The 12500-nt window shown below is 44.3% G+C and overlaps 1 protein-coding gene across 1 annotated transcript in view; it reads left to right on the top strand.

Annotated features, from left to right (window-relative positions):
• The window catches only part of LOC310778159 (vitamin D3 receptor A), a 118356-nt gene that overhangs the window by 77338 nt on the left and 28518 nt on the right, over positions 1–12500 (top strand). The window contains exons 3-4 of the mRNA XM_083638514.1: positions 1493–1640; positions 2503–2633. Of these exons, the coding sequence (XP_083494640.1) occupies positions 1495–1640; positions 2503–2633 (277 nt within the window). The 5' untranslated portion in view covers positions 1493–1494. The remainder of the gene's footprint in view (positions 1–1492; positions 1641–2502; positions 2634–12500) is intronic.

Below are 12500 nucleotides of genomic sequence, written 5' to 3'. Positions count from 1 at the left end.
CTCTCTCAGGGCTGGGAAATATATTGATATCGTTATATGACACTAGATACCATCTTAGATTTTGGATATCGTAATTAGCCTATCTCACATGCAGCCAAATCAGCCATTTGGTGTCGAAAAGGTAGGAAGTAAAGCAGGTGAAAGGAGGCGTGGCCTCTTTCCACCACAAGCTCAATCACTTAGCTGATATGAAGCTTCAGCTGATTGGGGGGGGGGAGAGGCAGCGGCATGATAATGTAAAGCTGATAATGTACAATTTGATTAAAAAAAAACTAAGAAAAAAAACTTTCAAAGTACAACACCAACTGTCCATTTTGTTGCAACTGGACAGTGCTGCTTAATCCAGAACCTTACTTCATTGATGGAGCCCTGTGTCCAGTATGATATATGGTAACTAACCATTCCCCCACCTGTTGCCAGCTGCCTTCTTCAGTCCACATCACCGCTGCTTCCTGTCACTCATGTTGTAATGCCGATACAAGGATGAATGTTTGTCTCGTATTGCGAATAGAACGACGAACATACTAATAACACGCATCAGACTGACGAACAACATACTAATAACACGCATCAGACTCTGTGTGAACATACTAATAACATGCATCAGTCTCAGTGTGCAAGCTTTCTGTGCACCAGGATTTTTTTCAGATGATGGAAAAAAAACGCAACAGTGTAAACTCCTTTAGTTGCCAATGTCGCCATTCCCACTAGTCTGGACCGTGTGTGTGTGTGTGTGTGTGTGTGTGTGTGTGTGTGTGTGCGTGTGCGTGCGTGCGTGCACGTGCGTGCGCTGAGTCATTTAGCCAATGGCGGCGAGATGTTCCTGTCAATGCCTTTTGGTAAATATGCTAATAGCCCAACACCTGTCTGTATAAAGAGACGGGAACACACACCTCCTCCCGAGCAACACCACACACACTCACACAGCCTGCACCTTCTCTCCCAGGTACACACACACACACACACACACACACACACACACACACACACACACACACACACACACACACACACACACACACACACACACACACACACACACAGTCACTCAATGTATCTGCCCATGTCCATAACCTCCATTATCTTTTTTCTGATGTTAGCCAACTCATGCTGGGGATTTCACACATTTCCACTCGCAAACAGGACGGATCAGCAGATTTTTTGAGCTTGTACCGCTGCTCTGGCATCACTGTGAGGAAAACTAGCACTAACCTCTCTCTTTCTCTTTCTCTTTCTCTTTCTCTTTCTCTTTCTCTTTCTCTTTCTCTCCCTCTCTCTTTCTCTCTCTCTCTCTTTCTCTTTCTCTCTCTCTGTCTTTCTCTTTCTCTTTCTCTCTCTCTCTGTATCTCTCTCTCTCTCTCTCTGTATCTCTGTATCTCTCTCTCTCTCTGTCTCTCTCTCTCTCTGTATCTCTCTCTCTCTCTCTCTGTATCTCTGTATCTCTCTCTCTCTCTGTCTCTCTCTCTCTCTCTCTCTCTCTCTCTCTCTGCAGTGATGGAGCCCATGACGGTGACGACGTCGGTGGTGGGGCCGGAGGAGTTTGACCGGAACGCCCCGCGGATCTGTGGCGTGTGCAGCGACAAGGCCACCGGCTTCCACTTCAACGCCATGACCTGTGAGGGCTGCAAGGGCTTCTTCAGGTGGGTGCTCCCTGCCTCTGCCTCTGCATGTGTGTGTGAGTGTGTGTGTGAGTGTGTGTGTGTGTGTGTGTGTGTGTGTGTGTGTGTGTGTGTGGGTGCTCCCTGTCTCTGCATGTGTGTGTGTGTGTGTGTGTGTGGGTGCTCCCTGCCTCTGCATGTGTGTGTGTGTGTGTGTGTGGGTGCTCCCTGCCTCTGCATGGGGGAGTGTGTGTGGGTGTGTCCACGTCCTAATGTCAATTCAATACTGAGCTTAATTGTTTTGTGTTTTTCTGTAGTGTTTGTCGTTCAGAACCAGATCGATTCAATGGAACTCTTAACCTTATTTTGACTTTCTCTCTGGATGTCTCTCTCTCTGTCTTGCTGTCTCTGTCTGTCTCTATCTCTCTCTGGATGTCTCTCTCTCTGTCTTGCTGTCTCTGTCTGTCTCTATCTCTCTCTGGATGTCTCTCTCTCTGTCTTGCTGTCTCTGTCTGTCTCTATCTCTCTCTGGATGTGTCTCTCTCTGTCTTGCTGTCTCTGTCTGTCTCTATCTCTCTCTGTCTCTCTCTTTTTTCCTCAATCTCTCTACTTCCTGTCTAACTGCCATTTTGTCAGCATGAATTTACTACTTGTTTGTACTATCCTCCAGATGCACGACGAACCTTAAAGACAAGTTCCCCTTCTACCAAATAGTCATTTGAATATGAATGGGATGACCCAATTAAAATGAAGTTGAATGAATAGTATAAAAGTTAAAAATCTATATTTTTGCATTTAAAAAGTGTTCCTTCCAAGGAGCATGATGCTGCATCAACACTAAGGGAAACTGATGCTACGTTAGATTTGTGATGAGTTGTTTTTGTTGCGTGTGGTTGTTCTGCAGGCGCAGCATGAAGCGTAAAGCCACCTTCACGTGTCCCTTCAACGGAAGCTGCACCATCACCAAGGACAACCGGCGACACTGCCAGGCCTGCCGCCTGCAGCGCTGCATCCACATCGGCATGATGAAGGAGTGTGAGTGACCTCTCACACTCATACAATCAGTCAATAGATGGATTCAGGGTTGCTTTCTCACTGGTGCCCAGGTAGCGTTCCCCAGCACACTTGTCCCCAAATTGACCCCAGTCTCAGAACGTTTGACGAGTGTGAACGTTGCGTTCCGTTCTGTTCTGCGCCCGGGCGCGCAACGAGGGGGAACCGTGACAGGATCCACTTGAAAAGGTGGTCTGAGGAGCGCTTTGGCGTGCCCCGGGCACGGAACATTTGCGAGTGTGAAAGCCAACCGTTCCGAACCTCATAGACAACACACGGGCGAGGATACACTGCAGGCATAGTTGATGATGCAAGTGCACTCTGTTCCGTTTCCGAGCGCAGAAGAAATGTTGTAATGTGAAAGCTGACCAGCGGGGGAGAAGGGGGGGGGGCAATCGTTCCGGGTGCGGAATGGAACGGAATGAAAGCAATCGTTCCCAGTGAGAAAGCAACCTAATAGGTGGTTTCTGTTCAGCTTCTCGAGTTCTACTCTTCATTTGCTACTCACTCACTCACTCACTCACTCACTCACTCACTCACTCACTCACTTTTTAATTCGATGCAATTGTTTTCTAGCCGATATCCGCTGAAGTAGGTGCTTTGCTTTCTTTATTAGACTGAGAACACTTCAAATGACTGTGGCAAAGTGATTTGGTGTGAGACGTTGAGATACACGCTGAAGAAGGCACGAGTCCACCTCCAGATGTTGGAGTGTTTACAACTTTGCATGCCGGAGTGCAAATTGTCCTCCTCACCATATTGACCTGACATCTATTGAATTACTAGCTGATGTTTTTTTCTAAACATGTTGTTGAGAGAAACGACTGTGGAATCACCTGCTAATCAGCTTATCGCTTTTAGGTGAGCAGCAGGTAGCAGGAATAACAGCAGCCTGCGGGCGGGCTCGCCTCCTCATTTGCCTGCTATTGGCTGATAACTAATCTAATCTATGCGTTTTAAAATCCATAGATGGGCTGTCAAAGTTGATTCATTTTGCTCCGTGTTTAAGCAAGCTAGTTGACACAGTCTTGAAGGCTGAGCACTGGGAGAGATTCCAGACCACAGAGGAGAGCACTACCCTCTCAGTAACCAGACCACAGAGGAGAGCACTACCCTCTCAGTAACCAGCGGATTTGAACTGGCAACCTTGTGCACTGCAAAAATGTGCATCTTCACAAGCTTAGGCTAGTGTTGAGTCTTGAGATCCTGTTTTCCTTGTTCAAGGAACCCAGTGGAAAACTCTGGCGGTGGGCTGAGCTCATTTTAATTGTTTCCAGTGATGTTTTTCACCTGCTTCAACAATTACGAAAATTCTTAGAACAAGTCGTGTTTCACGTGAAACAAGTTGAATTATCTCACCCCATTGGCTTGGCAGATGTTTTTACTCACATTATAGCCATTCCCAACCTGTGGGCTGTGGCCCACTGGTGGTCCGCGAAGGTATTGCAAGTGGGCTACCAAATAATTTGCAAAACATTACGATCTTCCTGTTTGTTTGTTTTTGTTGTTGGGGGTGGGGGCGAGGGGGTGGGGGTGAGGGTGGGGGCGAGGGTGGGGGTGGGGGTGGGGGTGAGGGGTGAGGGTGGGGGTGAGGGTGGGGGTGAGGGTGGGGGTGAGGGTGGGGGTGAGGGTGGGGGTGGGGGTGGGGGCGAGTGGGACAACGTGAGAGTGGAGAGACACGGGAATGATTTAATAAGTACTGGATCATTTACAAAAACCACAATAGTAGAATGAAGTAGTAGTAGTAGTAGTAGTAGATGAAAAAGAGCACCATGTCCCGCCTTGCTACATGTAAGGGATTGCTGAGGGTAAGAGTAGCTAAGCCAGCACCTAACATTATCATTCTCTTTTGATGTGGTTCATTGATGCCTCCGGGTGGAGTCAATGTCAGGCCACCCTCTGAAAACTATCAGCAGCAGCAGCAGCAGCAAGCACCCAAAAAAACTAGATGAATGAGAGGTTTCTATAGCTCCATTTTGAAAAACAACCATTATCCAAACAAAATTCATCATTCAGTCTCTGAATTATAGAGCATCCAGTGGGTAAACAGTGTCATTTTATCCAAGGACTTAAATCGCCTACTATCATTTTTTTTAAATATCAAAGCTTCATATGCCAAATGTTTTTTTAAAGGCTGTAGCGTCTAATTTGAAACTGAATTGATTTAATTTGCATTGATCAAAAATTATTTAAGTACAGATTAATTTCTATAAAGCTTTTATATGAAGGACGATAGAGCTAAATCATTTCCACATCATTGCGCGTGTGTCACGTGCGTCAGTGTGCGTTTGCGCTATCTCATATATTAGCACTGGCAAATGTCAGGGGAGATTAGCGGCAGGTCGGCTGGCACTAGCAGCAAACTGGTTTCCTGGCGGAATAGCCTTTAATCTAATATTCATAGATATCTGGTAGCAGCAGCCAGTAGAATCTGTGGCAAGGTGTAAATGGATCTGATTTGCAATGTGGGGGTAGACAACAGCGTATATGCATAAAGGCATGCTTCACCACCATATGTCAGGTTCAGGCCAGGGTCCAATAGTAGCTGCCAGTAATTGTTAGTTTATTTTATGCTGCCTGGAATCCCAGATGGGTGGGGTTTACCGGATCCGGTTTAGGGATGTTAAAGTTTGATCAATTCATCTGCATTAAGAATTTGATCGATCAAACGTATATAAACCGATTAATCGACAATATGTGCGATTTTCCAAAGATTTTTGCTGAAAGGATTTTACACCACAAAGGCGAAATCTTACGTTCACCGCTGATACAGTGGAAGAAAAAAGCCAAGCAAGCAGGCAGAAAGTCCAGTGTGGGAGAATTACACCCAAAAGGACAATATTATTAATTGTAAACATTATAATACAATGTTGAAATACAGCACGTCTACACGCAGAATGACAGCTAATGCAGGAAGTTTGGTTGGTTGAGCAGGCCTAAAGACCCACATTCTGTATCTTCTATTTTGTATGTCAAGAGCTGTTTTTTTTTACATAATCATCATTAATCGATTAATTGAATTTTTTTTTATTGATTGTTAACATGACCAATTAATTGATTAAGGAAATTGATTAAAATGTGAATCCCTAATCAGGTAAATTCAGATGCTGTGTACTAATATGACTTTCAAATACTTTCTTGTGAGAGTGTGAACTGAATGGTAGTGAGTGACTGGGCTGTCTCATGTTTGAGCAGGTCAGCTCTTATTACAGGATGTTGCTTATGGAAAACTATCAGCGCTTTGAAGAGACGTCACTCCGCCCCTTCTTAACACACACGGACGCCTTGGAACAGCCGATATGTACTGTAATAACTGACAGATAATGTCATTTGTCATGTAACAGAACTAACAACTTGCAAGGTGACAGAAGAAATACACTTGTATAGAATCATAAGAGTAAGTTGTAAGTTTTTATTTTTTATTTATTTTACTTATTTTATTATTTTCACCATCTATTTTAAAGTTTTGTTTTAATTTAACTTCTTTCGTCTTTTTCGTCTCACTTTTAGTTTAATATGACATCCTTGTAGAAGACTTGCACTGTTCAGCAGCAGTGAACGATTTGTTTGCTTTGCAATGAGTATTGAACCTAAAGCCTGCTAGCTAAACGGTATGGAATATGCATATTCCATATATACGTATTGTATGCGTATTGTCACAGCCCTAATGGAGAGAGTGTTGTTAATGGAGAGAGTATTGTTAATGGAGAGAGTTGTTTTGGAGAACGGACGCTCCCAGTGCCAGAGTTTCAGAGCGTTTTCAGTGATTTCTCGAGGCCCACAGAATATTGTGTGATATTACTATGTAAACACCGAACACGCACAAAGAACGATGAGACTCTCTTCTATCATCTGCAAAAAAAAGTTTATTGATACCATTTTCCGTTCTTTAGTTATGAGCCGGAGAAGATAGGCTGTTTTGAGCAAAAAGACAGGTTTCAAATTATAAGCTGAGATATTCAGCCTTTTGTGAAATGAAGCATTTCAAGCTAGGGATGTCAATTTTTGGTTAATTTCACTTTCGATTAACCGACGCTAATAATCGATTAACCTATCGGTTAATTCATAATTTTTTTATATTAAAAAAAAAAAAAAAAAATTTTTTTTGCTGAAATGTTAATGCTTTTTGTGTTAGAATTTCTAACACAAAAAGCATTAACAAGCATTAACAAAAAGCATCAACATTTCAACACAAATTATTTTTGTGTTAGAATTTCTAACACAAAAAGCATTAACATTTCAGCATCTAAATAGACACTCCTTGTTTGGGCATGAGCTCATTGAGTAAATAGACAATTTTTTTTTTTTTTTTTTTTTTAATATTATTGGAGAGAGTATTGTTAATGGAGATAGTATTGTTAATGGAGAGAGTATTGTTAATGGAGAGAGTGGTGTTAATGGACAGAGTATTGTTAATGGAGAGAGTATTGTTAATGGAGATAGTATTGTTAATGGAGAGAGTATTGTTAATGGAGAGAGTATTGTTAATGGAGAGAGTATTGTTAATGGAGAGAGTATTGTTAATGGAGATAGTATTGTTAATGGAGAGAGTATTGTTAATGGAGAGAGTGGTGTTAATGGAGAGAGTGTTGTTAATGGAGAGAGTATTGTTAATGGAGATAGTATTGTTAATGGAGAGAGTATTGTTAATGGAGAGAGTGGTGTTAATGGAGAGAGTGTTGTTAATGGAGAGAGTATTGTTAATGGAGATAGTATTGTTAATGGAGAGAGTATTGTTAATGGAGAGAGTGTTGTTAATGGAGAGAGTGTTGTTAATGGAGAGAGTGTTAATGGAGAGAGTATTGTTAATGGAGAGAGTATTGTTAATGGAGATAGTATTGTTAATGGAGAGATTGTTGTTAATGGAGAGAGTATTGTTAATGGAGAGAGTATTGTTAATGGAGATAGTATTGTTAATGGAGAGAGTGTTGTTAATGGAGAGAGTATTGTTAATGGAGAGAGTATTGTTAATGGAGAGAGTGTTGTTAATGGAGAGAGTATTGCTAATGGAGAGAGTGGTGTTAATGGAGAGAGTATTGCTAATGGAGAGAGTATTGTTAATGGAGAGAGTATTGCTAATGGAGAGAGTATTGTTAATGGAGAGAGTATTGCTAATGGAGAGAGTATTAATGGAGAGAGTGTTGTTAATGGAGAGAGTATTGCTAATGGAGAGAGTGGTGTTAATGGAGAGAGTATTGCTAATGGAGAGAGTATTGTTAATGGAGAGAGTATTGCTAATGGAGAGAGTATTGTTAATGGAGAGAGTATTGCTAATGGAGAGAGTATTAATGGAGAGAGTGTTGTTAATGGAGAGAGTGTTAATGGAGAGAGTATTGTTAATGGAGAGAGTGTTAATGGAGAGAGTGGTGTTAATGGAGAGAGTATTGCTAATGGAGAGAGTATTGTTAATGGAGAGAGTATTGCTAATGGAGAGAGTATTGCTAATGGAGAGAGTATTGTTAATGGAGAGAGTATTGTTAATGGAGAGAGTATTGCTAATGGAGAGAGTATTGTTAATGGAGAGAGTATTGCTAATGGAGAGAGTATTGTTAATGGAGAGAGTATTGCTAATGGAGAGAGTATTGTTAATGGAGAGAGTATTGTTAATGGAGAGAGTATTGTTAATGGAGAGAGTATTGTTAATGGAGAGAGTATTGTTAATGGAGAGAGTATTGTTAATGGAGAGAGTATTGTTAATGGAGAGAGTATGAATGGAGAGAGTGTTGTTAATGGAGAGAGTGTTAATGGAGAGAGTATTGTTAATGGATAGGGTATTAATGGAGACAGTATTAATGGAGAGATTATTGGAAGATGACAAGAAGAGGATGAAAGAGAGGGAAGGAAAGAGCACCGTTTGTTCAACAATGGCTCTCTTTCTTCAAAGAGTCGCACAATGGTCTGGCCACATTTCATTCACAAACACTGTGTGTGTGTGTGTGTGTGTCTGTGTGTGTGTGTGCGCGTGCGTGCGTGTGTGTGCGTGTGTGTGTGTGAGAGAGAGAGATACAGGGCAGAGGTCAGACCGCTGTTAGCCACCATGTTGATCATAAACAGTCACAAGCCTCTCTGAACCCCAGTGCACAGTCTACATTCCACATGATGATACATGATCCTATATGAGGAGAGATGGAGAGAGAGAGACACAGAGGAACAGAGAGAGAGAGAGAGAGACACAGAGGAACAGAGAGAGAGAGAGAGAGACACAGAGGAACAGAGAGAGAGAGAGAGAGAGAGAGACACAGAGGAACAGAGAGAGAGAGAGAGAGACACAGAGGAACAGAGAGAGAGACACAGAGGAACAGAGAGAGAGAGAGAGAGACACAGAGGAACAGAGAGAGAGAGAGAGAGAGACACAGAGGAACAGAGAGAGAGAGAGAGAGACACAGAGGAACAGAGAGAGAGAGAGAGAGACACAGAGGAACAGAGAGAGAGAGAGAGAGAGAGAGAGAGAGACAGAGGAACAGAGAGAGAGAGAGAGAGAGAGAGACACAGAGGAACAGAGAGAGAGAGAGAGAGACACAGAGGAACAGAGAGAGAGAGAGAGAGACACAGAGGAACAGAGAGAGAGAGAGAGAGAGAGAGACACAGAGGAACAGAGAGAGAGAGAGAGAGAGAGAGAGAGACACAGAGGAACAGAGAGAGAGAGAGAGAGAGAGACACACAGAGGAACAGAGAGAGAGAGAGAGAGAGAGACAGAGGAACAGAGAGAGAGAGAGAGACACACACAGAGGAACAGAGAGAGAGAGAGAGAGACACAGAGGAACAGAGAGAGAGACACAGAGGAACAGAGAGAGAGAGAGAGAGACACAGAGGAACAGAGAGAGAGAGAGAGAGAGAGAGACACAGAGGAACAGAGAGAGAGAGAGAGAGACACAGAGGAACAGAGAGAGAGAGAGAGAGACACAGAGGAACAGAGAGAGAGAGAGAGAGAGACACAGAGGAACAGAGAGAGAGAGACACAGAGGACCAGAGAGAGAGAGACACATAGGAACAGAGAGAGAGAGAGAGAGAGAGACACAGAGGAACAGAGAGAGAGAGAGAGAGAGAGAGAGACACAGAGGAACAGAGAGAGAGAGAGAGACAGAACCCACTGTTACACAGAGATCCCGCAATATAGAGAGCCAAAGTGAAACGTCACTTCCTGCTTTCTCCCTGTACCAGCGCTGCGAAAAATATGAATGGCGGTGGACGGAGAATAAGGTTACTGTTTTGATCCCGTTTGAATTGGGCCACGGGGTGCCAACGCTAATTTTGTCAATTTAAAACATAACTTTGCATGTCAAGAAAGTCACAGTTTGTCGTCAAACTGAAACGTAGGGGTTAGTTTCGTATAAAAACTACATAGCTCGTGGAAGCTCGTGGCATGTCGCCGGTCTTCAGCTTTGCCGGTAGAGAAAGTGACGTCACTTAGGCGACAGTGTATGTAGTCTTTCTGATTTATAACTTCTAGTGCAACAGAGAGGGACAGAGAGATAGAGAGGGACAGAGAGGGAGGGCAGATGGAGAGAAAGAGAGGAACAGATGGAGACAGAGAAAGAGAGAGAGGAACAGAGAGGGAGAGAGAAACAGAGAGACACACACACAGAGAGAGGGAGAGAGAGACCCTGGGCAGTATAACATGGTGTGTTTGTTTGTCCCAGCTGGTGTGATGCCTGTAGGCCAGTGGGTCACAGGTGACGGAAGGCCAGTCCTACAGCTGGCCTCTGCAGCAAGCCCCGCCCATATGAAGGCCAGTCCTACAGCTGGCCTCTGCAGCAAGCCCCGCCCATATGAAGGCCAGTCCTACAGCTGGCCTCTGCAGCAAGCCCCGCCCATGAAGGCCAGTCCTACAGCTGGCCTCTGCAGCAAGCCCCGCCCATATGAAGGCCAGTCCTACAGCTGGCCTCTGCAGCAAGCCCCGCCCATATGAAGGCCAGTCCTACAGCTGGCCTCTGCAGCAAGCCCCGCCCATGAAGGCCAGTCCTACAGCTGGCCTCTGCAGCAAGCCCCGCCCATATGAAGGCCAGTCCTACAGCTGGCCTCTGCATCAAGCCCCGCCCATATGAAGGCCAGTCCTACAGCTGGCCTCTGCAGCAAGCCCCGCCCATATGAAGGCCAGTCCTACAGCTGGCCTCTGCAGCAAGCCCCGCCCATATGAAGGCCAGTCCTACAGCTGGCCTCTGCAGCAGGCCCAACCCATAGGTTGAGGCCACGTCTCGTCATAGAGGCTGGTTTAGCTGCCTCAGCCTGGCTGGGGGCGGGGTCAGGGTGGGGTAAAAACCCCCGTTCTATCCATTCAGCAAAGTTAGAATTTAGTTGATAGCCCAGCCCAGGCAGACACGATCGGGGATTTAACCACCGCAGTAAACGCACATCTGAGTAGACGTCTTGTGTTCTGCTCTAGAACCCCCAAACCTGTAGTTTAGAGCCGCAGCACCGTCTTTTGGTGAGTCAGCCCATGAGATATATGGGTGGTTTTACCCCACTCGCGCGTCAGCCGTTTAACATTTTGTGGGCGTTCCCAGACATGCGGACTGTCTCTATATGAAGGCCAGTCCTACAGCTGGCCTACAGCGCTGCAGTCTCAGTCATTATGCTGCAGTAGTGGAACAAGCTATTAGCCTTCGGTTCTTATCAATGTCACTTCTTTGGTGCAAATATGGTGACGTGCGTTTCTACAGCAGCACCCGCTCCACGTTTTCATACAACACCCACGCTTCATACAGGAGGAGCAAACCACCGTTAGGCTATTTTACCCAAGCATCTTCAAATAGCTCGTCAACTCTTTCCATAAAGTGTCCTTTTTATGTCCTTTTTTTTTATTTTTTATTTTTATTTTATTATTATTATTTTTTATTGATGTACAATTCTGCTGCTTTTGACAGTATATTCTACTACAAGCGTGAATGAATAAAGTCAACTCAAGTCAAGTTACTTGTGACATACTGTATGTAATGGAGGCAGGATATTTTACAGTTTAACAATAATCTTTATAGTCCGTACACTGTAAACGTCATTGGGAAATTAATAAAAAGGATGAAAAATATACCTAAAATGCTGCCTATATAACTTTAAAAAATAAAATACTAAATATTGGCCATGTCTGAGAACCCGTGCCGGAAGAGAATTCCCCATTCATTTTCTCCATAGACATTTGGCAAAATCCTTATAGAACGAGTTCTAAGGCTGGAACCAAGCCAACCTGTGACCTACTGAATCATGTGACCATAAAACATTTAGCTTGGAGCAAAAACACAAAATAACAAATTACTGTTGAACTCTATATCGGCCAACCGATATTATCGGTCGGGCGCGTGGGTGCATAATGTGGCCAGTGTCTGTGCATCTCCTCCTTATTCATATCTTGTGTGTGTGTGTGTGTGTGTGTGTGTGTGTGTGTGTGTGTGTGTGTGTGTGTGTGTGTGTGTGTGTAGATATAATAACATAGTCAGTGTGCCCCATGCTGCGGCAGGCAGGGTGAGGGTGTGGCACTGAGCGTGGCCTCTCATTGGTGGAAATTTACCAGCCTCGCAGCCAATCAAAGAGCCTCGTTTCCTTAGCTGCGGTTAGGACACACACACAGACACAGACACACGCACACTGCCATGTGGAATGTTATAGATAAATGCTCATGTCGTTTTATGAGTCTGCCCTAGTTTTCTGTGTGTGTGCGTGTGCGTGTGTGTGTGTGTGTGTGTGTGTGACACTGTGTGTGTGTGTGTGTGTGTGTGTGTGTGTGTGTGTGTGTGTGTGAGACACTGTGTGTGTGTGTGTGTGTGTGTGTGTGTGTGTGTGTGTGTGTGTGTGTGTGTGAGACACTGTGTGTGTGTGTGTGTGTGTGTGTGTGTGTGAGCATATGACAGACCAGTG

The sequence above is a fragment of the Poromitra crassiceps genome (assembly GCF_964638095.1).
Source record: "Poromitra crassiceps genome assembly, chromosome: 6".
NCBI lineage: Eukaryota > Metazoa > Chordata > Actinopteri > Beryciformes > Melamphaidae > Poromitra > Poromitra crassiceps.
Note: the sequence above shows the minus strand (reverse complement) of the source record. Positions and strands in the feature narration are given on the sequence as shown.